The following is a 25,413-nucleotide window of genomic DNA, read 5'->3' on the forward strand; positions in this document are numbered from 1 at the left end:
GATGCAGTAGAATTTGAGGTAACTCAAGTGAACTTCAAGTACAAATATGAATGCTTTCTGATTACTAGAAGTAATGGTCAGCAATAAGGAAGTTTTGACTAGGGATTTAAAAAACACAGATTTTATATATATAGATTCTAGAAGTCTATCACAGGATCAATAGGAATAAAATGAACCCTGCAGTGGACAACGAATGTTACCGGTGTTAGGATGTGCTTTAGTAAATGACCCCATAAATGTAGCTATAAACGTGGAGGGTAATTTTAGAACAGGTTGCTTAGGTTGGGAGGACAAATAAAAGCCAAATTTTGGCCTATTTTATAGACACACAGGGACCTATGTCTCTACATATTTATAATTTTCCCACAAAAGCTGCAGAAACTGCAGCTAAAATAAAGCACATGACCCATGACACTGCCCATGCTCTTCCTCCAAACATACCTGCACTCCAGGTGCATAAAGTACGTGCATTCTTGTCATCACATGTATGACAACAGGATAATGAAGGAACCATTAATAACTAAAAAAATATACTGAAAAGACACAGCAGACTGAATTACGGGTTGTGTACGCTCAGGGGCAGCCCGACCATTAGGCTACCTGAGGCTGGGGCCTCAGGCGGCACTCTTTCGGGAGTGGCATCGCCCCCTTCCTTCCTACCGTTCCTCAATATTACCTTCTTTTAACGTGGTTTTTTTTTAACCGGCAGTGGCAGCGATTCCCATTTGCTGCCCTGCCACCAGCACCCGCCTTTTCCCTTTACTGTAGCCACCTCTCTGATGTAACTTCCTGTTTCCTCAGAGGCAGCCACAGTAGAAAAGAGGCTGGTGCCAGTGGCAAGGCAGCATATGGGAATTGCTGCCGCCACCAGCTTTTAAAAAAAAAGTAAAAAGAAGGTAAAATCAGGGAACAGGGTGGAGGATGGAAGGGGGGAGATGCCAAAACTTGGCCGGGGGTGGGGGGGAGCATCTTGCCTTGGACCGCCCCTTTAAACTCTCACTGGTAAGCCTTTTCTTGGTTGAGAGGTGCCCAGCTCTCCCACCGGTTGCCTTCTCAGGTGCCGTGGAGGACTTGCAGCTCATCTGCATATCCTCGGAGCCTTCGCCGGAGTGACTCCCAGGTCCGTTCCAATCCACTCGGGGCCTCTGCTCAAGGTGCACAGTGCTCCTACCAGGTGCTGTGGAGGACTTGCAGCGTTCTGCATATCCTCACAGCTGCATCCGGGGTGACTCCCAAATCCACCCCGACCTTCCCAGGGCCTTCGCCACAGTTACCCAGGGCTTTCGCTCCACCTACCCAGAGCTACCAGGTACTTCTTAGCCAGGATCAGGTGACCCTCAGGGGAGGAATGCTGGCTTCGGCCTAACCCCTGGTAAGCCTTTTCTTGGTTGAGAGGTGCCCAGCTCTCCCACCGGTTGCCTTCTCAGGTGCCGTGGAGGACTTGCAGCTCATCTGCATATCCTCGGAGCCTTCGCCGGAGTGACTCCCAGGTCCGTTCCAATCCACTCGGGGCCTCTGCTCAAGGTGCCGCGCGCCTAACGGCGCGCGAAAGCTTTCCTTAAAATAAGTTCTGGGAGAAGAGGATATTTCTCTGGTAAGTGAACAAATTTTGCTTGTGCTTTCGGAACTTGAAGATTGGGGTTTAAAGGAGGAACTGTAAGTTAGTGATAGGCTGATATCCTTAATACTTTAGCAAGTCTTAAATTACGGAAAAACTCAAAAAACAAAAAAAAACAAACACTAAGATGGAGTCAGCAGTCCAGCAGCGAGAGGGGTGCTATCCAGTCTTTTGCATTGAGTGTCACATGTATGATTATCTCCCAATTGGTGAGGTGTCATATGTGTGTGCCCGATGCAAAGAGCTCCTAGCTCTCAGAGAACGTGTCCGTTCTCTTGAGGCTAGAGTAGCAGACTTGATGGAGCTGAGGGAGACAGAGAGGTATATAGAGGAGACCTACAGGGATGTTGTAGAGAAGTCCCACCTCCAGTCAGGTAGCCCCTGTGCTACCTTGGAGGAGGGAGGTCTCCTAGAAGGAGAGCATCACCCTGGTGAAGTAGGAAGTACTCCTGTAGCCAGGACCTGCCCACCAGGGGATGTATTATCCTTTCGCACCGAGGATATATCTCCAAATGTTGCCCGGGAGGGAAAGGTTAGGACAGCTGTTGTACTTGGTGATTCAATCATTAGGCATATAGATAGCTGGGTGGCTGGTGGACGTGAGGATCGCCTGGTGACTTGCCTGCCTGGTGCGAAGGTGGCGGACCTCACGCGTCACCTAGATAGGATTTTAGATAGTGCTGGGGAGGAGACGGCTGTCTTGGTACATGTGGGTACTAATGACATAGGAAAATGTGGGAGAGAGGTTCTGGAAGCAAAATTTAGGCTCTTAGGTAGAAAGCTGAAATCCAGATCCTCCAGGGTAGCATTTTCTGAAATGCTACCTGTGCCACGCGCAGGGCCCAAGAGACAGGCAGAGCTCCAGAGTCTCAATGCGTGGATGAGACGATGGTGCAGGGAGGAGGGCTTTAGATTTGTTAGGAACTGGGCAACATTCTGGGGAAGGGGGAGCCTATTCCGAAAGGATGGGCTCCATCTTAACCAGAGTGGGACCAGGCTGCTGGCATCGGCGTTTAAGAAGGAGATAGAGCAGCTTTTAAACTAGAAATGGGGGGAAGGCCGACAGTCGCTCAAAAGAGCATGGTTCGGGATAAGGTATCTTTCAAAGATATCACCATAACAGGGAAGATAGAGTATCCTGATAGTGAGGTTGCAAAAGAGATTGTAGTAGATCGGGTATCTTTAAATAACAATAAAAATCAGACAAAAGATTGCCAATTAATACTGTCAAGTACTAAGCATGATGTACTTAGGAACAACAAACATAGTTTGAAATGTCTATATGCGAATGCCAGGAGCCTAAGAAATAAGATGGGGGAGTTAGAATATATTGCACTAAATGAAAAATTAGATATAATAGGCATCTCTGAGACCTGGTGGAAGGAGGATAACCAGTGGGACACTGTCATACCGGGGTACAAATTATATCGTAGTGATAGGGTGAATCGGATTGGTGGAGGGGTAGCATTGTATATTAACGAGAGCCTTGAATCAAATAGACTGAAAATTCTGCAGGAAACAAAACACTCCTTGGAATCACTGTGGATTGAAATTCCATGTGCAAAGGGGAAAAGGATAGTGATAGGAGTGTACTACCGTCCGCCTGGCCAGGACGAACAGACGGATGCGGAAATGTTAAAGGAAATCAGGGACGCAAACAAACTGGGCAACACAATAATAATGGGGGATTTCAATTACCCGCATATAGACTGGGTTAATGTAACATCTGTACACGCAAGGGACATAAGATTTCTTGATGAAATCAAGGACAGCTTCATGGAACAGCTAGTTCAGGAGCCGACAAGAGAAGGAAAAATACTAGACTTAGTCCTTAGTGGTGCTCATGATCTAGTGCAGGGGGTAACGATACGAGGGCCGCTTGATAACAGTGATCATAATATGATCGGTTTTGATATTGGCATTGAAGGAAGTGAAACTAGGAAATCAAGTACGCTAGCGTTTAACTATAGAAAAGGTGATTACGACAAAATGAGAAAAATGGTGAAAAAAAGACTGAAAGGAGCAGCTCGCAGAGTAAAAAACTTGCATCAGGCGTGGATGCTGTTTAAAAACACCATCCTGGAGGTTCAGGACAAATATATTCCACGTATTAGAAAAAAGGGAAAAAAGACTAAACGTCAGCCGGCGTGGCTAAACAGTAAGATAAAGGAAATCATTAGAGCCAAAAAACAATCCTTCAGAAAGTGGAGAAGAGAACCAACTGAAAGTAACAGGATAGATCATAAGGAATGCCAAGCCAAATGCAAAGCGGAGATAAGGAGGGCAAAAAAGGACTTTGAGAAGAAATTAGCGTTGGAAGCAAAAATACATAGTAAAAATTTTTTAGATACATTAAAAGCAGGAAACCGGCCAAAGAGTCGGTTGGGCCGCTGGACGAAAATGGTGTTAAAGGGGCGATCAAGGAGGACAAAGCCGTAGCGGAGAAATTAAATGAATTCTTTGCTTCGGTCTTCACCGAGGAGGATTTGGGGGGGACACCGGTGCCGGAAAGAATATTTGAAGCGGGGGAGTCGGAGAAACTAAACAAATTCTCTGTAACCTTGGAGGATGTAATGGGTCAGTTCAGCAAGCTGAAGAGTAGTAAATCACCGGGACCTGATGGTATTCATCCCAGAGTATTAATAGAACTAAAAAATGAACTTGCGGAGCTACTGTTAGAAATATGCAATCTGTCCCTAAAATCGAGTGTAATACCGGAAGACTGGAGGGTAGCCAATGTTACTCCGATTTTTAAGAAGGGTTCCAGAGGAGATCCGGGAAATTATAGACCGGTGAGTCTGACGTCGGTGCCGGGCAAGATGGTGGAGGCTATTATTAAGAATAAAATTGCAGAGCATATACAAAAACATGGACTGATGAGACAAAGTCAGCACGGATTTAGTGAAGGGAAGTCTTGCCTCACCAATCTAATGCATTTTTTTGAGGGGGTAAGCAAACATGTGGACAATGGGGAGCCGGTTGATATTGTATATCTGGATTTTCAGAAGGCGTTTGACAAAGTGCCGCACGAAAGACTCCTGAAGAAATTGCAGAGTCATGGAATCGGAGGTAGGGTACTATTATGGATTAAGAACTGGTTGAAAGATAGGAAGCAGAGAGTAGGATTGCGTGGCCAGTATTCTCAGTGGAGGAGGGTAGTTAGTGGGGTCCCGCAGGGGTCTGTGCTGGGTCCGTTGCTTTTTAATGTATTTATAAATGACCTAGAGATGGGAATAACTAGTGAGGTAATTAAATTCGCCGATGACACAAAATTATTCAGGGTCGTCAAGTCGCAGGAGGAATGTGAACGATTACAGGAGGACCTTGCGAGACTGGGAGAATGGGCGTGCAAGTGGCAGATGAAGTTCAATGTTGACAAGTGCAAAGTGATGCATGTGGGTAAGAGGAACCCGAATTATAGCTACGTCTTGCAAGGTTCCACGTTAGGAGTTACGGATCAAGAAAGGGATCTGGGTGTCGTCGTCGATGATACGCTGAAACCTTCTGCTCAGTGTGCTGCTGCGGCTAGGAAAGCGAATAGAATGTTGGGTGTTATTAGGAAGGGTATGGAGTCCAGGTGTGCGGATGTTATAATGCCGTTGTATCGCTCCATGGTGCGACCGCACCTGGAGTATTGTGTTCAGTACTGGTCTCCGTATCTCAAAAAAGATATAGTAGAATTGGAAAAGGTACAGCGAAGGGCGACGAAAATGATAGTGGGGATGGGACGACTTTCCTATGAAGAGAGGCTGAGAAGGCTAGGGCTTTTCAGCTTGGAGAAGAGACGGCTGAGGGGAGATATGATAGAAGTGTATAAAATAATGAGTGGAATGGATCGGGTGGATGTGAAGCGACTGTTCACGCTATCCAAAAATACTAGGACTAGAGGGCATGAGTTGAAGCTACAGTGTGGTAAATTTAAAACGAATCGGAGAAAATTTTTCTTCACCCAACGTGTAATTAGACTCTGGAATTCGTTGCCGGAGAACGTGGTACGGGCGGTTAGCTTGACGGAGTTTAAAAAGGGGTTAGATAGATTCCTAAAGGACAAGTCCATAGACCGCTATTAAATGGACTTGGAAAAATTCCGCATTTTTAGGTATAACTTGTCTGGAATGTTTTTACGTTTAGGGAGCGTGCCAGGTGCCCTTGACCTGGATTGGCCACTGTCGGTGACAGGATGCTGGGCTAGATGGACCTTTGGTCTTTCCCAGTATGGCACTACTTATGTACTTATGTGTTCATATATTAAGCTTAGCCCTCTTCTAAGGGTCCTCAACATTTAAATCTGCTGTGCAGTCACCCTTGCAAATAAAAGTAACAGCTAAAAATGTCCTATTTACTTTTTTTTTCTTTTAACTTTGATGAAACCAATCAAACCAAACAGTAGTCTAATCTAAGCTTTAGTAGATATGAAACACTTGCCTTGATTTTATAATAAATTCAACCAAATTTAACCTATGCCCTTTGGGTCTATTAATTCCATCTCAAAGAAATCTTGATATAACTCCGTCTATGGCTTTCACTATGATAAGTACTTTTATCCTATCCCCAATTACTTATGATGGTGAGCATACTTAGGGCTAGGTTTACTAAGCGGCGCTATGGGCACTTTAGTGTTTTTTAACACGCATAAATGGTTTACGCACATTAAACGCTAATGCAACCTTAGAAATGTGTAGGCGCATTAGCGTTTAACGTGCCTTAAATTTACAGGCGCGTTAAAAACGCTAATGCACCTTAGTAAACATACCCTTTAATCTATATAGTTTCTCCTTTTAGGGTGATTACTTCATAAGGTTTAAGAAAAAAAATTGTAGCTTTTAATTGGGAAACAGGGATTATCCTATTATAGACCATGCCTTGAATACACAACAATCGAAGAAATCAGTGTTAATAAGCAGACCACATTCTCAATATAAACAATATTGTGGAAGCAAGGCTGTGTGGCATGAATTTTAAGTAACCTCCTCCTCCCCAACTTTGTCTTGTTCATTATGAGGCCTTTTACAAAGTTGTGGTAGCATTTTTAGCGTGCGCTAAAAATAAGCATGTGCTAAACGCTTTAGACGAAGTAATAACAGAAGAAGCAAATCCTTGCAGAAATAGGAATTGTACAACACCAAAACGAAGATGACTCAAGAATAGGCAGATGATGCTTTAGATGGTCTAAAAGTTTATTTTAAAGCAGATGACACTCGACTCAGTTGTGTTTCGGCCAAAAAGGCCTGCATCAAGAGTCTAACGTAAAAGCATAAATAAATACATTATTTAATAATGTAAAATTGTTTAATATTTTCATTTAATTTGATTTTCACAAATGTTCTTATTTTGATTTCTTATGTATTTATTTACTTATGCTTTTAAGTTAGACTCCCGATACAGGCCCTTTTGACCAAAACACCGCTATGTTGAGTCTCGTCTGCTTTACAATAAACATTTAGACCATCTAAAGCATCATCTGCCTAATCTTGAGTCATCTTCGCTGTGGTGTTGTACCAAAAGCTAGAGATGCCCATATATTCCTATGACAGTAGTCACTAGGCATACATAGAATTTAGATAAAGAAGGGAGTACGTAGTCAATCTATCTCATTATACTCGACTTCACATGAGATACGTCCTTATTCAAAGACAATAGTCTAATTAATCAAAGGCGCTTTAATAGGATCATTGAGCCTGCATTGTGTGGGAAAGCGCGGGGTACAAATGTAATAAATAAATAAATAAATAATAAATCATCAGATTAGCGTGTCTGCCTCTATAGTGTCTAATTATGAGCCAAGCATGTTTAGGAGGCAGTACCGCAATCCTCATCGACCCCAAATTTAGTTTTTTAAATAATTTTTTCATTATAATATTCACTTATATCATTTATCTTAATTTTTCCATACTTATTGTCATCTTTAGATTCCAAATTAATACTTAGCTTTTCAGCTTCAGTAAATAGTACATAATAGAGACCCGATGTCACCAACATAGATCCATGTTTCGCTGTACGCTGTCTCAAGGTAGTCCCCTGTTTTCTCAAAGCGGTAAAACTGGCTTGGCTCATAATTAGCCACTATAGAGGCAGACACGCTGATCTGATGATCCTGTTAAAGCGCCTTTGATTAATTAGGCCATTGTGTTTGAATAAGGACGTAGCCTTTGTAAAAGACCCCCTATGGCCATTAACCCTCTCTTCCACCTGTTGTAAAACCTTATATTTATAAAGTGGCACTTCATAATGCATCTTGGCATGATGAATGGTCTTTTGTTGAATTCTTTCAGTCTATACCCTTTTGATACTGACTGACAACAGCATACAAAGATACCCCATATTTCCAGACTGGTCCTAACTTAGAAGGTCTACAGAAGAAGTTTCACTTCTTTTGCCCCTGATGCTGGCACAGAATCTCAAACATATCTCACCAGCAAGCTTTACCAATGTGCCAGACCTTTTAAGAACAAATTTTGAAGTCACTACCTGGCTGGATACCTTCTTTTCCTTATGTATCTCCCGGCTGCCTCTCCTCCTCAGTGAACTCTGAAATGAGAAAGATGAAATCGCACTTAATTACGGACAAGTCGGTGGGACCCTCCAACACAAGTGAACCAGCACGGAAACATTAAAACAAAATGACACTGCCCCTTTAAGGAAACCGAGTTCAATTTGATGTTTCTTGATCATGGGAAAAAGGAGCTGTTTCTGGCAATAAAAGGGCAGGTGGAAAAATAGTAGTAATTGCAGCAAAGGTTAGACCAAAAAAGAAATAAATAAATAAAGTATGTTTGTTGTACGATAACTCCTAGAAGGCAAATACTGATATATTTTTTGGCTGGGAGTAATTCAAGCAAATTATTCACACTTCATATCCCACCAATTTTATAAGTGCACACATGCACCCTTGCAACGTTCACAGTAAAGGCAAAATTAAGGATGCAACAGCATTTTGCAACTGACATAAAATAATAAATCCACCAGTTTTACAGTAAATATGACTGATTCACTTTCATTATATATCAAGATGAAAGAAAATATGCTGCTGCTGGTTTTGTTTTCAAGTTCTTCTTACCCATGAACTCCCTCCCCTCTCCCCACCCACACAATATTATCTCCATGGTTTGTCTAGCACTTGAGAGTAAAGTACAAGCTGCATCCATAGGTCACATACAGTTCTGACATTTTTTGTTAACATTTCTGTGCACCTCAAGTCATTATTTGCTCCTATTACTCTCACTTTGGGGGCTCCTTTCTACTTTATTCTCTAGTTTCAACTGCATGGGTACACTGTCCACTTGCCCCAGAAGCTCACCACATACGGATTCATCTATTCCATCCCTCACTTCCTTACCATGAATAGTCCACGCCACTCCTGGAATCCAACTCCCTCTACTTGCAAGAGAAAGCGGTTATTATGGCTCCCACATCTGTCTGCCTGAGCTTCCAACAGTCAGGGGTGCTCAAGCAGAAAGTATTACCGCAAGTTTTACTGGCCGAGCAATGCAGAAATGGTTTCAGCAAAACTCAAGTGAAAACCATTATTGCACACTGCATTAAAATGCATGGTAATGTGGTCATTAACAATTCCATGACCAAGCAATTAAATGTCAGGGAAATATTTTGCCAGGTTCTGAGCAACACAGAGTTAGTCGAGAGAAGCAGGTCTCTAGCAGCACCTTCTCTCTCACTCCAACCCAGCCAGCTTGTCCCAGACTGCTTTTGCAACGGTCCCTGGCAGTCTTGTGGTCCCTCCCAACCTAACCTGACCCCCCCTATCTCCAATATATTAAAAACAAAAAAAAAGACCTAGTAGTCTAGTGGCCCTGACCTGCCCCTCCTTCCTCTTCGTTACTAAAAAAAAAATTACCTGGTAGCTCAGTGGCTCTGACCAGACCCAAACTACACCCCTCCCTTCCTTCCAATATATAATAATAATTGCCCTGGTAGTCTAATAGTCCCCCTCCCTTCTCCCACTTCCAAAGAATTCCCTGGTGTCTACTGGGACCCACAAATCCTGTGACCCCTTGTCCAGCCACTTCCCAAACCCCATACTTTAAAAGAGGCGGGAGCAATGCCCACTCGCTCCTGCTTCTGACATTGTCATCTTCAAAATGGCGGTGCCCTGCCCCACCCCAGGCAGTGCATCCTGTGATGCACCAGGCGGGGTCAATCTGCAGTGTAAGGGAATTTTTTCCTTATATGGCAAATTGACCCTGCCTCGTTATTCAAATGTTCAAATGAGTGCTCGTTGAGATGTTTCACTTGTATTGTGCTAACACTGTCATATCTATGTTATATGAATGTGCTTTCCATGCTGCATATTATGTATCACTAGTAAAAAAAGGCCCGTTTCAGTAGGCAATGAAACGGGCGCTAGCAAGGTAATCCCCCCCTCCCCACCACCACCCTCCCTCCCTTCCTTCCTCCCGAGTTCCAGACCCCCTCCCTCCCTTCTGAGTTCCACAACCCCCTCCCTTCCTTCTGAGTTCCAGACCCCCCTCCCTCCCTCCCAGTTCAAGGCCCCCTCATGCCCCTGTCACCGAGTTCCAGACTCCCCCTCCCTCCGATTTAACCCCCCCCCTCCGCGTTACTGACTCCTGGACCCCCCTTCCGTGACCCTGTCGACCCCCCCCTTTCCGCAGAAAAACCTCCCCCGACACTGTCGCGTACCTGTGCTGTCATCCGATGTTGTCTTCGCGTCTGCGCCGGCATTATTCAGGCAGGGGGAAGAGTAGGAGAGATTACCCGCCCTCGACGTCATCATGTTTTGACGCGAGGGCGGGCCAGAGAGACATGGAGACTATAGTACAGGTTCGCGAGGGCGGCAGCTAGTCTCGAAATTTTTTTTTTGTTTGCGCGTGCCACTTCATGATGTCACTCTGATCTACCGACAGAAGCAGACCACCTCCGAGGGATCCACAGTCCCAGGCAACGTTCAGAACGTTGGAGGTGAGAATTATTATGCAGGATTTGTATTCTGCTGACATTTATCATATTTCTCTTATATGATTGTTCTACTGTGCTGTTTAACATGTCTATTTCTGATATCATATCAAGTTACTCCAATTTCTAGGATTCAATTTGCCATCTCCAAGTTTACTTCATTGGGTATTTATACTTATTTCACTATTATGTTGCTTATAAAATTGTAAGTTTTATACCAATCTGCATGTACTGTACACCACTGGGTAAATATATATCTCAATAAAGAAAGAAAATATTTTATATATGCAAGCAATAAGAAGGTAATACTATAAATAAGGTGCTAGTACTGACACGCCAAATGCAATGACGATGACAATTGAAGCTTTTGTATCGCCACTACCTTAAGCTCAGGTCAGAAGGAAGAGAGTTCCACAATTCTGGGGCAGCCCCTTGTAGGGTTCTATTCCATGCAGACATTAATTTAAAATCGTTTACAAGTGGGAAGCACGATCTTATACAAATGTATGTCGCGCTGAGAACAATCGCCAGTTCTCAGCTTCATAAAGAATGTCAATTTAATAAAGTGCTAACTTTATCAAATTTGATTTAAATACAACAATTTTTACTACCACATTTTATAGAAGTTAAACCTTCCTCAAGGATTTTTTTTTGTCAAACCTACATATAAACACATTACAATAATCAAGGTGAGACAAGATGATGGATTGAGCTATTCTTTGTAAATCGTAACTGACAAAATAACTACAAATTCCCCAAAACAGTTCTGACTAAATGCATTATTTGAGCATACATTTCAAGGTAGGAACTGATATAAACTCCCAAGACTTTGTATTGAAGTATTTAAAGGAAAACACTTGCCATTAATCTCTACATGATTAACCACCATGGGCTGTTTCTTACCCCCAACCCAAAACATCATCTTAGCTACATTCAGTTTTAGGGCAGAAGCTTTCATCCACAATACAATCCTATTACAAAAATATTATGGACCTGATATTTAAAATGATTTAAATGGCCAGGAGAGGCTCCTGGTCATTTAAATCGCCTGTCCATGGCTAAATGGGCATTTTCAGCAGAACTTATTCGAATAGTGCCAGTTAATGCTCAAACCAAAAATGGCTATTTTGGGGGAGTTCCAGAGCTCTGTTGGCACTTAACCGGTTAAGATAACCACATAAATAGGATCACATAAAATGCAGTCCTATCTTTATACGGTTCACCATGGCTGGTTAAGTGCTGAATGTTGCACTTAGGGCCCCTTTTATAAAGGTGCGCGCGCTAACCGAATAGATGCCCATATGAATAGTATGGGTGACATGGTTAGCGCATGCTAAAAAAAAACCCTAGTGCGCCTTTGTAAAAGACCCCCTTAATGTTCTAGCCACTTCCCTATACCTGGAAATTCAATGCCGGAGCCTGGACATGGCCTAGCATTGAATTTCCAGGTTTAACACCGGTGGTGGTGGTGGTCAGCAAAACGCTGATCGCAGCCAGCTGACTGGGTCCTCAATATTTGATAAGCTTCAGTGACTGAACTGGAATAATTACCTGAACATCATCCGCATAAGTATAGTAGAATAGATTCAATGCCCAGATTTCTCTTAATAGTGAACTATGTAATACTTTAAATAAAACGGGTGAGAGGAGTGTGTTCTGAGGAAGATCACAACTAGGACGCCAAGTTTTTGATGTTTCTCCATTCCTCCTAATCCTATCATTTTCTTTTTCAGAAACTGAGAAAATCACTTCCAGACAATACCCATTATACCAATGGCATCAACAAAATACCATGATTAACCTCATTGAATTCTGATGCCAAGTCAAGCTACATAAAGATGTCTGCACCTCCCTTATCAATTATTTGTTTTAAATCAAAAAGTAGGGCCAGCAAACAAGTTTCTGTACTATAATTACTCCTAAAATTGGATTACACGGGTCAACAATATTAAAAGCTCGCAAATATTCCTGTAATTGGAGACAACCACCAACTCAATCATTGCTGAGAATGGTGCATTACCTATTGCTTGGTAATTAGAACAACTCTTCATATCTTTCTTGATGTTTTAAAATTAGAATTAAAATCGAACAAAGAACAAGAAAAATAAACTTGTTCTAACGCTAAAGCTACAAACGAGGCTAACCAGAGTAATCATGTCAATGGAAGATCTTTAAATGATGATGATGGGCAAGGTTCTAAATCACAATAACCTTTAACAAGGGCCCTGTTTACTAAACCACGCTATAGGCGCGCTAGCATTTTTGCGCGTGTTAAAAATGATAGCGCACCCTAGTAAACAGGGCCCCAAATTTGTTAATTACTTTTTTTTCAAATCAGCATAGGAAATGGGAGAAAAATCATCCGTATTTGATTTACCAAAATTTCCCAACAATTAAATTAAGCAGATATAACAGCTTTAGGGGCCCTTTTACAAAGCAGCAGTAAGCACTAATGCGTGCTTACTGCAGCAAAAATGGCATATTGAAGGGCGCACTGAGGCAGTAATTTTGCCATGTGCTACCCATGCACTAAAAAATAAAATTTATGTTTTGGCACAGGGGGTATTGTCTGGGGGGGCAGAGGGTGGGTGTGCTGTACTCGGTTAACGCAGCTACACTGCGCCATGTGCTAACCGATTAATGGTGGCATTAAGGGCTCATGTACTAAGCTAATGGCAAAATTTGCACATGGCCATTAATACCAAAAATAGGAATTTTGGCCATTTTACTCCGGTGGCATACATTGCCTTAGTGTGCAAGAAAGATGTCCACATAAGTGCGCATTAAGGCCACATTTTACTGCTGTTTGGTAAAAGGGCCCCCCTTAGTTTCTGAAGTATCATCAGCAATGTATGAAAATGGATTTTTAACAACTACAGTTTTTTGTTCAAAAAAGTCAGCTAATTCAAGATCAGAGGGACCGTCATCTACTTCTAGCATGTGGGAAGTATTAAATAGAGAGGACACTACGTGGAATAGGTTTCTAGAATCATTCCCATTTGATCTCATTGTCTTAAAATGGTAATCTCTTAGCTAAATTAATGTGCGTAAATGATTAGAATACAGGTAATTAGGCACATAAATGCCGAAAATCCGCTTATGCACTATTCTGTAAATACGCACATTTTACATAGCACATCTTTGACAAATGGGAGTACACGTGGGCGGAACTCACTCTCACATTTTCATAGTATCCTATAAGTTAGAAACAAATCTCTGGGATTTAGGCGCAAACATTTACAGCACCTCTATGGCAGGTGCTAAGTGTTTCTGCTGGCGCCTAACTACATCTATGTGTATATACATCGTTTATAGTCTAGGGGCCCTGTTTACTAAGCTACGCTAGAGGTGCACTAGTGTTTTTAGTGCATGCTAATGATTAGCGTGCGCTAAACACTAGAGACACCCATAGGAATATATAGGTGTCTCTACTGTTTAGCACGCACTAATTTTTAGGATGTGCTAAAAATGCTAGCGCACCTTAGTAAACAGGTCCCTAGGTGGCTAAATATAGGTGCACCATTATACAATTGCCCTCAATGTGTGTAGTTGGAGATAGAATAACAAAGAATCCAACTTCTACCAATGAACTTGCTTTCTGTCTCAATATCCTATATAATAATTTGCACCTCCAACGTTCCATGTCTGGCTGCCTGGGTTCGTAACATCTCCTGACGTCAGCCAGCCTCCAGGGTTTCATTCCTCCTCACTGTCCTGCCCCCGCGTCAAGACGTAATGACGTCAGAGGGCGGAACAGTGAGAAGGAAGGGAACGCTGGAGGCGAGCTGACGTCAGGAGGGATGTTACAAACAGAACAGAAGCCAGCACCAGCCAGCCAGAGAACGTTCAGGTACAAATCGAGGAGAGAATCGTGGGACATCGAGGGGAGGGAGGGGGGCAGGGAAGGGCAGGGCAGAGGAGATGGGACATGGATGGGGTGGGAGGACAGTAAAGGAGAGAATCGCGGGACACGGATGGGAGGGCAGGGAAGAGGAGAATCGCTGGACATGGAGGGGAGGGCAGGAGAGAGAGGAAAAAAAAGCTTACATGACAGCCTTCCTAGGGCCCGTTTCATTGTTAAGGAAATGGGCATGGTTCCCCTAGTGTTAAATATTTAGCATGCATTGAAAGGTGGCTTTATTCCTGCTATCCTAGTACTTTTAAGTCCAAAAAATAAAAAAACAAACAGGAAAGAAAAATGCCAGCATTCTGTTTGCCAATCAACTGCAAGTTTACCTCTCATGGCTCAGTGTTACCCTTTATTGCAATCAAACATTAAATCATTAACAGGCTCATTTTCGAAAGAGAAGAACGCCCATCTTTCGACACAAATCGGAAGATGGGCGTCCTTCTCCCAGGGTCGTCCAAATCGGTATAATCATAAGCCGATTTTGGACGTCCCCAACTGCTTTCCGTCGCAGGGACGGCCAAAGTTCAAGGGGGCTTATCGGAGGCATAGCGAAGGCGGGACTTGGGCGTGCCTAACACATGGACATCCTCGACCCATAATGGAAAAAAAAAGGCGTCCCTGACAAGCACTTGGACAACTTTACCTGATTGTGTTTTTCTTACAACCAAGGCACAAAAAGGTGGCTGAAATGACCAGATGGCCACCAGAGAGAATCAGGGATGACCTCCCCTTACTCCCCAAGTGGTCACTAACCCCCTCCCACCCCTAACAAAAATATCTTTAAAAATATTTTTTGCCAGCATCAGATGTCATACTCAGCTCCATCACAGCAGTATGCAGGTACCTGGAGCAGTTTTAGTGGGTGCAGTGCACTTCAGGCAGGTGGACCCAGGCTCATCCCCCTCCCTACCTTTTATGTTTGTGGAGGAAACAGCAAGTCCTCCAAAACCCACCACAAACCCACTGTACCCACATCTAGGTGCCCCCCCTTCACCCATAAGGGCTATGGTAGTGGTGTACAGTTGGGGGTAGTGAGTTTTAGGGAGGTTTGGGGGGCTCAGCAGACAAGGTAAGGGAGATATGTTTCTGGGAGCATTTTATGAACTCCACTGCAGTGCCCCCTAGGGTGCCCAGTTGGTGTCCTGGCATGTCAGGGGGACCAGTGGACTAGAATGCTGGCTCCTCCCATGACCAAAGGGCTTGCATTTGGTCGTTTCTGAGATGGGTGTCCTTGGTTTCCATTATCGCCGAAAATCAGAAACGACCATCTCTGAGGACAACCAAAATTTCAAGATTTGGGCATCCCTGATCGTATTATCGAAACAAAAGATGGACGTCCATCTTGTTTTGAAAATATAGGTTTCCCCGCCCCTCCATCGGGACGTTTTGCAAGGATGCCCTCAACAAAACTTGGGCGTCCCTTTCGATTATGCCCCTCCACGGGTCCCTTTTACTAAAGAGCGTTAGCGATTCCTGGTGCAGCAATGGGCTTTGTCGGCATTGCTGCACAGGAATCACTAGCACAATTTGGTAAAAGAGGACCTAAAAAAAATTACATCGTACAGAAAGAGCCCACTGGAGAGTGTGAAAGATGGTGGGGAAGAGGGAGTATGAGTGGAATTGAAAGGGGGGGGGGGTGATCATGTGGTCAGATAGGGTGCAGAGGGTACCAGAGTGTGTGGGATTATCCTATATCTTCCTCATCCTAGCACCTCTCTTCCACAGATGTGCATATATACCTACACACATACAAAAAACACCTCTTCACATACATATCCATCCACCCAAGACATTCAAATGCAGCTCATGTACTCATAAAACATGCTTAAAGTTTAAACTTTAACGTTTAAAGGGAGAAATTTCTAAACATACCCAGAAACTCCTTAACGCGTCTAATGTCTTACAATGTCTTCTGCTATACCACTATCTATATTCCTAATGTTTGTTAATGTGTTCTGCAATACCACAATCTTATGTTTCATGATCATGTAACCCCAAATCCTTCTGTAAAACCAAATGTACATCCTCTTCTCATTTCCAGTATCCATGATGTATTGTAAGCCACATTGAGCCTGCAAAGAGGTGGGAAAATGTGGGATACAAATGCAATAAATAAATAAAAATAAATAAAGTTGTCATTTGTCTTGTTTCTGCCACCAATCGTCCCCGCTATTTTTCTGGTGTCCTAGCTGCATACAGGTGTTTTATGAGAAATAAAAGAATTTATTAATGTTCCCTGGGGATGCATTTCTTATACAAGATCTGCATGCACCTGGAGCGCCAGAAAAAAATGTTTTATTTTCCTTTGATTAGAAAAGCTGTAAAATGATGCATAAGAACCTTGAGCAGCCTTTGAAATTTAACAATTTTCCAATGTGATTCCTCCTTGCTTCCAAGTTTAGAGTTAAAGTGCTTGCCATTGCAATCCCTGGCTTGCCCCTCCATCAGGGCAGCGTACCAAGGACCAGGAGTCATAAAACAGATTGTGCTTCAAGCGAGCTGGGCACAGGTCAGGGCTAAAGTCCAGAAGGCCGAAGGGTAATCTTCTCTGGGTACTCTCAAGTCCACTCTCATTCAAAAAATGACCAGCAGTCGTTGAATTACCACTTCAAACTGGTTTTACTTAACAATAACTTAAACACAGTTCAGAACGTGATATGTACAGTGAGGGCACATAAAAGTTTCAGATCAGCTTCAGACACAGTCTCCTTTAATTCCCAAGAACATAATGTGAACAGTCATTGTATATCAGCAGAAGGGTTTCTCTTTTTCATCTGTCCCATCCCAGTTCAGGATTTCCCTCTGAACACCCATAGAATGTCCTGCCAAAAATGAGGCTTCCCTGCTCCCACTTCTCCTACCCGGGGTGTCTTCTTCCCCAAGCACTCTTTTTCACTCCCAAGTTGGGAACTTCCTGCAGGCACCCTCTGCTCTGTGGCTGGGGCTTCATTTGCTGGATATTGTGAAAGTCCTCCCGTTAGTGTCCAGGACTTCCCCCTTGGTACTCAGATCTCGGCTGGGGTGGGCAAACAAAGACCTTGATTTCTCAGACACAATCCCTTTTATCACTTTCTGGCTCTGCTCAAATGGGCTGGCCCTTCCCAAATCTACCCATCAGGTTGGCAATTCCAACCCTTGTTGCCTTAGTGACCTCCCTGAAAATCCTCCCTTCACTACCCTAAAGCAGGGGCAATTTTTAGGGAGGTCACACTATAATAGCAAGGAGAGGGTAGGACAGCAAGTACAGTAATACCTCGGTTTTCGATGACTTCGGTTATCGTCAGTTTCGGTTTTCGTTGATTTTTTTCCACAAAAAATTTGTCTCAGATTTTGTCAGCATGCCCACGTGACCTTGCTGCTAATTTTGCAAAAAAAAAGGGCAACCCACGCATTCTCCTGCTCATTGTGGCGTTGTTTCTCGTTGTGTGAGCATCACTCCATGCGTCTAGCCAAACAATTCCATTGCTTGCCAGTGTTTCTGTGCTTTTTTTTATTGATTGCGAGTGCTAATACACAGTGTTATTAGGCACGGCAAAGGTGCGAGTTCGGACAAGTCTGGGGCCGAAAAATTTGTGTCTGAATTCAAAGATTACGTAGTGGCTGAAGGATTCATCCCCCAACAAGTCTTCAACTGTGATGAAACTGGCCTCTTTTGGAAGAAAATGCCAAAGAGGACGTTCATTACACAGGAGGAAAAGGCACTGCCAGGACATAAGCCTATGAAAGATAGGCTAAGTCTTTTGTTGTGTGGTAATGCTAGTGGTGATTGTAAAGTGAAGCCCTTACTGGTGTACCATTCATGAGAGAGATTTTGAAGGGTTTGAGCCTTCCCCTGATGACTCTACACATATGGTGCAGTCAGTTGTTGATTTGGGAAAGTCCATGGGTTTGGAGGTGAGTGTAATGTGTTTTTGGTATGTATTTTGGAGTGTCTAGAACATATTAATTGGATTTACATTGATTCATATGGAAATAATTGCCTCGGTTTTCGTCAGTTTCTGATTTCGCTGATTGTTTTCGGACAGATTATCGACGAAAACCAAGGTATCACTGTATATACTCAGCTGCTGCATCACTGTGTTGCCAGTGCCACTGATGTTTTAGCTATGGGGTTATCCTCTAACAGCCAGCCTACTGCCGCCCCTTTCTGCTTTCTTGGTGATGACAGTAATCAAAAGAAGATGGAACAGGGAAGAGGAGGAACGCAGAAGTATTCCTGCCTCTCCAAGAAAATCACGTTTCACACATAGCTCTTGTCCCTGCTGCATAATTTAATTAGAAACTGTCTAAGCAACACTGCATTTACAGATCTTGCCCTGCAGGCTGAAGACAACAGGCACCAGAGAGAACACTGCAGGAGCTGCCAGAGCACAAGCACATGTAGAGCAGAGGCTCAGAGCTGTGAAGCCAGAATCAAGGGAAGGATGACACAGAAGGGAAGTCACCGTGGGAAAGTCAGAGAGATGCATAGAGAAAATAGGACAAAGGATGACAAGGAGGAGAGATGAGGGAAAGGAATGGGGAAGGAAGGCGGTAGGAGGAAGCTGCTGCATGTGGGAGGGGAAAGAAAACAGCTGTGGACAGCAGGAACAAGTATATAGCCTGCTGCTTGGCACAGGTTCTTCCAAGCTGTGTGTACATGGGAAACAGAGAAAGACTTGGCTGGGGTACCAGAGAGAAGGAGAAAGGTTAAGTAGGTGCGTGAGACAGCAAGGACAAAAAGTGAGAAATGGACTTTAGTGTCTCTATCCAAGATGACGATTGTGGTTTGCAGTGTGCATATATTTAACTACAAACTTAAGAGTGGAGGAGTGGCCTAGTGGTTAGGGTGGTGGACTCTGGTCCTGGGGAACTGAGTTTGATTCCCACTTCAGGCACAGGCAGCTAGCTCCTTGTGACTCTGGGCAAGTCACTTAACCCTCCATTGCCCCAGGTACAAATAAGTACCTGTATACAATATGTAAGCCACATTGAGCCTGCCATGAGTTGGAAAGTGCGGAGTACAAATGTAACAAAAATAAAATTAAAAAAAAAGATGGGTATAAGAGACTGTCTTGTGTGAGTGGATGTGTTTTAGAGAGGAAGAGAGACATTGTCTTATATTCTGTGACAGGGGAGGCTGTTTATATGAGACTGGGGATGTGTGAGAGAGAGGTTACAGCTGCTTATGTTTGTGTCTGAGCCTGTGTGAGAAGCTGTGCTTGTGTACAGTAGAATCAGCAAGGAAGGATGCATGCATGTATGTGACTAAGGTTTTCACTGTATTCATTTATGAATAGAACAGTAAAACAAAATTAAAAAAGAAAAACAAGAGGTGTGATGAATCATTTCAACACAGAAAAACAAGCCACTTTAAGCAACAGAGATATGAAGACGACATAGAAAACATTAGAAACAAAAGGGGGAAATCTGATGTACTATATTGTAAATATATTAATCTGATGGAAGGAGAATGATCAAAGACAGAGCCAAAAGGAGAATGAGATTTACTGATCACATACTCTAAGAATATGATACAGGGAAAGTGAAATGGAAGAAAGCAGAGAATAGTCTGGGTCAATTAGAAGGAGGTACATCAATACGTGAGCTATAGCTCTATAGTCAGTTTCCCAATTTTGGGAAAGCTGTTAGAGGCAGTAGTAGCTGCCCGTGTGGCAAGATTACTTGGAAGACCATGAGATCCTGGGTGGAAGACAGCTGAGGGAGGGGATTAGGAGCAAAATTATTTTCAACAATGATTTCTAAACTTCTTTTGATGTTAAAAGGAAAAAAGCAACTCAACTTATCGTCAGCCTTTGATCCTATTGATTATGTTATTGCATTTGATATACCTGCCAACATGATAGGGTGGTATACATTAAAATAATCATTAGGAAAATGAATGCCACTATATGATAGAAAATAGGAAAAGAAGATGAAGGAAGAAAAAACAAAGATAGAAATGAATAGAAATAAGAGTAGGCATCTTTACATCTATATGTGCAATGACAGAGGAAGCATTACTCAGCTGGGGTAGAGGCTAGGAATCAGAGTTCATGCTGGAATAAAGTCTGTTGAAAGATCTGTCTTCAGGGCTGTTTTGAATTTACTAAAGGAATCTTCAGTTCCAAGGGAGACCGGAAGCTGCATAAGTTAAACAACTTGGACATTTCTGGAGTTATACTTAAATGGTTCACTGAATTTTTGACCAAGTGCAGTTGTACGGTTAAATGGGGGACTGATATTTCTGACAGTTGGAAAATTGAATGTAGGGTTCCACAGGGATCCCCACTATCCCCTATACAATCCAGTGTCTGTTTGAACATGTGGGAGTGAGCTGCCCTTGATGGTCATCAGGTAAGTCTGTCCTACCTGTGCCCTTCTCCTCCACTGCCAACTCCAGACTCTGTTGCTTTTATCTTGCTGCACTGTATGCTTGGAACAGACTTTCTGAATTGGTATATCAAGCTCCATCTCTGACCATATTCAAATCTAGGCTAAAAGCCTACTTTTAAGAGATAGAGCTAATTATTAAGGAGAACAAATTAGGAAAACAATTATATAGCAAGAAAAAGGAGGAACAAGCCTAACTAAACTTTCCAGAGTATATACATTTGCAGTCTTAAGTGAGGATACTAGTTGGACAGTGGAAGAGCCATCTTCTTTTGAGAAGGCAGATACCTTATTGCTTAGAAAAGTAACTGACCATGATGGTATATTTATAAGGAAATTTCAGAAGAAAACAGGCTCCACTACTACTACTACTACTACTATTTAGCATTTCTATAGTGCTACAAGGCGTACGCAGCGCTGCACAATCATAGAAGAAAGACAGTCCCTGCTCAAAGAGCTTACAATCTAATAGACAAGAAATAAAGTAAGCTCCAATTTGAAGAGCCCTAAAACACAGCAACAGGAACTCACTGTCCTATTCTGGGTAGATTTTTGCCACATCTGGGAAGACTCCAAATTGCTTTGCTCATGAAGCTGTGTGTTCTAAATTTATTTAAAAAAAAAAAAAAAAAAAAGCTTCAACATTTTCTGTCTCATTGATCCTGATACAAAAGTCATGATCAAAGTAGAGGTCAATGTTGAATTAGTTGGATCCTTATCCTCTGCCATATTTAAACGGTCTTCAAAAGAATCAGTTCCTTCTGTGTCTCTATTTTAATGGTTTTAACTTTTTTGGGGGAGGGGGGATGTTATACACACAACATTTTATATATAGATATGTTGATTTTTGATAGCTACGATATGAAATAGTTGTATTCTAGCTGTTGCACTGTAGATTTTTGTTGTTATTCTGAGATTATTTTATAAATGTCTGTTTCATTATTTATTCAACTACTTTGTATTTTATCTTTTGTAATCTGCTTTGAACTGCCATTGGTTAAGAGGACTATAACCACTAAAATTAAATTAAAATTTTTAAAGTGATCTAAATCTGGAGATAAATGTAGTGAACCACATGGCAGATTCCCACTTTTGGTGGTGACTGAGAGCTATCGATAGTTTATTTTTATTGATGGGTTCAAAGGGCCAGTACTCTTGAAAGCCTTATGTCAGGAGGAGAACTCATGGCTCCACACACTCTGCTGTCTCACACTCACCCCACCTCCCCAGACAAACCAGTCACCCCAGTGTAAAATATAATTTACTGGGCAAATAAAAAAAATATTTAATCTGTTAAATCACAGTCATTCAAGTGAAAGACAAAGTAAATAAAGGAAACTACTACTTCCCAAAATCTGTACTTGTAGCTGAACTTCTCTGCTATTCTCCTCTTTCTGTGGCATTTTAAGCTCCAGTGAAGGTCATCTCACACCTCTTTTCCTGGTGGAACTTCTTGTATTCTGAAAAATATTTCATGCTCCACTCACTCACTGACAGTAGTGGTCATTTACCTAGCTCCTTTAATAGTAAGGCGCTCTTTCGGTATGACTGCACCACTCAGTTTGCATACCCTGCTGCTTCTCGACTCTCATGCAGCATGAATACAATTTCCCTCTACTCACAAGCAGAGTTTTCATTGGGAGACTCACCAAGTAGATAGCATAAAATATCCTGATTTTCCCAGAAATGTTCTGTCCTTGAGCACCACCCTTTGGCACCTCTACATTCCCTTGGCTCTTGTTTCAGCCACAACCACATAACTCCACTTTTGGGACTATAGTCCCATTTTCCCTGGTTAGTTGTCAATATTATCCCCTGATGCAACCTATTTGATGAAACGTGGCCATATCGGACCTGGAACTCGTTCAATAAAGGTTTGTTTTGACTTTTTCCTGTCTGCCTGTTTGGTGTTGCAGACAAATAGAGCCTCTTTTGGTTTGTCCTTTATGTAGACAGAATCTTAGACAACTCCCCTCCTCCATATTCTTTGGGATTAGACTAGGCCCCATATTCTCATATTTTCTTTGGAATAGGCATTAGTCAACTCCCAATCCTCAACTGACACAAGCTCAGCCTCACTGCTGTCAGATTGGCAGAAAGACAGGATAACAAAAATGTTCCCTCCAGAAACCCTCTACTATAATCTTTGGAACGCTTATAGCTCCTCCCCTGGCCTTTCATATCGGTAAATAATCTAGAAAACTTCTGCTGATAATGCTATTAAATTGCAACTGTAGTATGTGGTACCCCTGCATGCTCACATTGAAAAACACATCCACCCCTATAAAAAGTACCTGAAACCAACAACAACAACAAAAAAAAAAAACCCCAACAAAGTCTACGGCAGTGTGAGGCCCTTTTACAAAGCAGAAGTAAGACCAATGCGGGCTTACAGCTCGCTAAAAGGGAAGTACCACCAGGCTACCACAGAAACCCTATAGTATTTCCCACCCCCAGAGTGCACCATTTCTGGCGCTACAGTTTTTTAAAAATTTTTTGTAGCGTCGGTGTGTACCCGGTGGTAATTGGGCAGTGCTGCATGCTGCCCGGTTACCACTGGGGTGCGAGAGCCCTTACTGCCACCTCAATGGGTGGCAGTAAGTGCTCCCACCCAAAATGGGCACGCAGGTGTTTCACTTGCTGCATGTCCATTTCTTTAAAAAAAAAAAACCCTGCCTTTTACCCACTGTGGTAAAAGGGGGCATCGGCGGGCATCAAAAACATGCACCGATGCCAACGCAGGCCCCCTTTTGCCGCAGCTTAGTAAAAGGACCCCTTAGTAACTCTGGAGATCACATACAGGTGAAACAAAGAGGAAAGCTGGGTACAGACAAAACCAGCCTTCCCAGAGAAAAGGATACTGATGTTGATGAAATTAAAAGCTATACTATATAATACAGTATTATGTTTGCAGCCTCTCCACATTCAGTATGTACTAGGATGCGTTTATTTATCTTCTAAATCTCAATACTCACAAAACGTGGACAGACACTTTGGAATTCGTAAATATACATCAAAAGGCAGCTTGGTGTGGTTTGCATTCATTCTTTTCTGTTTGTCCCTCTGTGGCTATTACTTGCTTGTGCTCTAGATATCTAGTAAACTAGATATTTAATTGGGATAGGTATTCATAAGTACATAAGTATTGCCATACTGGGAAAGACCAAAGGTCCATCGAGCCCAGCATCCTGTTTCCAACAGTGGCCAATCCAGGTCACAGATACCCAGCAAGATCCCAAAAATGTACAAAACATTTTATACTGCTTATCCCAGAAATAGTGGATTTTCCCCCAAGTCCATTTAATAACGGTCTATGGACTTTTCTTTTAGGAAGCCGTCCAAACCTTTTTTTAAACTCCGCTAAGCTAACCGCCTTTACCACATACTCTGGCAACGAATTCCAGAGTTTAATTACACATTGAGGTGCAGCGGCCACTCCCCACTTGAGGTTACATAGCTTAGATCATCCAAGCACCCACTCCCCCTCTCAGCCTTTAGTCTAGCAGAGAGGTCTAAAAGGGGCCCAGTTACCCCTGACGTTTCAGCAGAGAAAACCAGCATGGCACCTTTGACCTACAGGTCTTCTTTACCCCTTGTAGACATCACTCCTGTTCCTGAAGACCTTGGCTTTCTCTGAGTTAAGAGAGAGTTGGCAGGGGACCTAATTTTATCAAAATCGTGAGAGGTGTGGGAGCTTTCTTAAAGGGGAGGGTGTTATACCAATGTGAGTATGTGACCTAGTAGGAGGGATGGTATTTTACCCTGTCATTTATGACAGGCTGTTCCAATAGTAATGGCCGTACTCTCTGGAAAAACAAAGCGTTCCTTTCATCCTGCATATTATCCCAACAGTCTTAATCTGCTTTTGTACTTAGTGTAATGTCTCCTCATAGCTGCCCTGTGAAGTCATACTGAGAGGGGTCACTGAGTGGGAAAGTAGACACAAGCTAGGCTTTATTACATAACCTTTCATTTCTTAAGAGACTGCAGCTTATGACTGAAAACTGTAAGCTGAGAAACAGATGTGTAATAGGAGTAATCAGTATGCAAAAAAACCAAGGGAAACAGATTCAAATGCATGTTTTAATTCGCTCAAATTAATTTTGGCCTCTGGAGGGCAAACAGTACCAAAATGACAACCAGCAATTAAACAGCTATTTGAAAAAAAAAAAAAAAGAAAAAATATAATCATCATAGCCAGATATTCAACAGAAGGTGCCCCCATAGGCCTCCACTAAAACACTATACTCTAAACACAGGTATTCCCACAAACACCAATTCATTAAAAAAACAACAAAACAAAACAATACATGCATTTATTAACTACAGGGAGCCCTCTGACTTGAATATATTTACTTCCTTTTAAGAGTCTTTTAAGTCCTGGTTTGAATGCTACAATAGGTTTCCTTAGGACTTCACTCCAGTTATTAAGTCAAATTTGATCATGTTACGATCACCATTTCCCAGTGGACTCAACATCGTTACTTCTTGTACTAAGTCCTGAACTTCACTAAGGACTTGATGTAAAATAGCTCCCCCTCTTGCTGGTTCCTGGACCAGTTGCTCCAAGAAGCAGTCATGTATC

The 25,413-nt window shown here is 42.6% G+C and overlaps 1 protein-coding gene across 1 annotated transcript in view; it reads right to left on the reverse strand.

Annotated features, from left to right (window-relative positions):
* Positions 1–25,413, reverse strand: part of MTCL1 (microtubule crosslinking factor 1) — a 474,698-nt gene that overhangs the window by 209,175 nt on the left and 240,110 nt on the right. Inside the window, exon 4 of the mRNA XM_030187538.1 lies at positions 8,087–8,146. Within this exon, the coding sequence (XP_030043398.1) occupies positions 8,087–8,146 (60 nt within the window). The remainder of the gene's footprint in view (positions 1–8,086; positions 8,147–25,413) is intronic.

This window comes from Microcaecilia unicolor, chromosome 1, assembly GCF_901765095.1.
Source record: "Microcaecilia unicolor chromosome 1, aMicUni1.1, whole genome shotgun sequence".
Taxonomy (NCBI): Eukaryota; Metazoa; Chordata; class Amphibia; order Gymnophiona; family Siphonopidae; genus Microcaecilia; species Microcaecilia unicolor.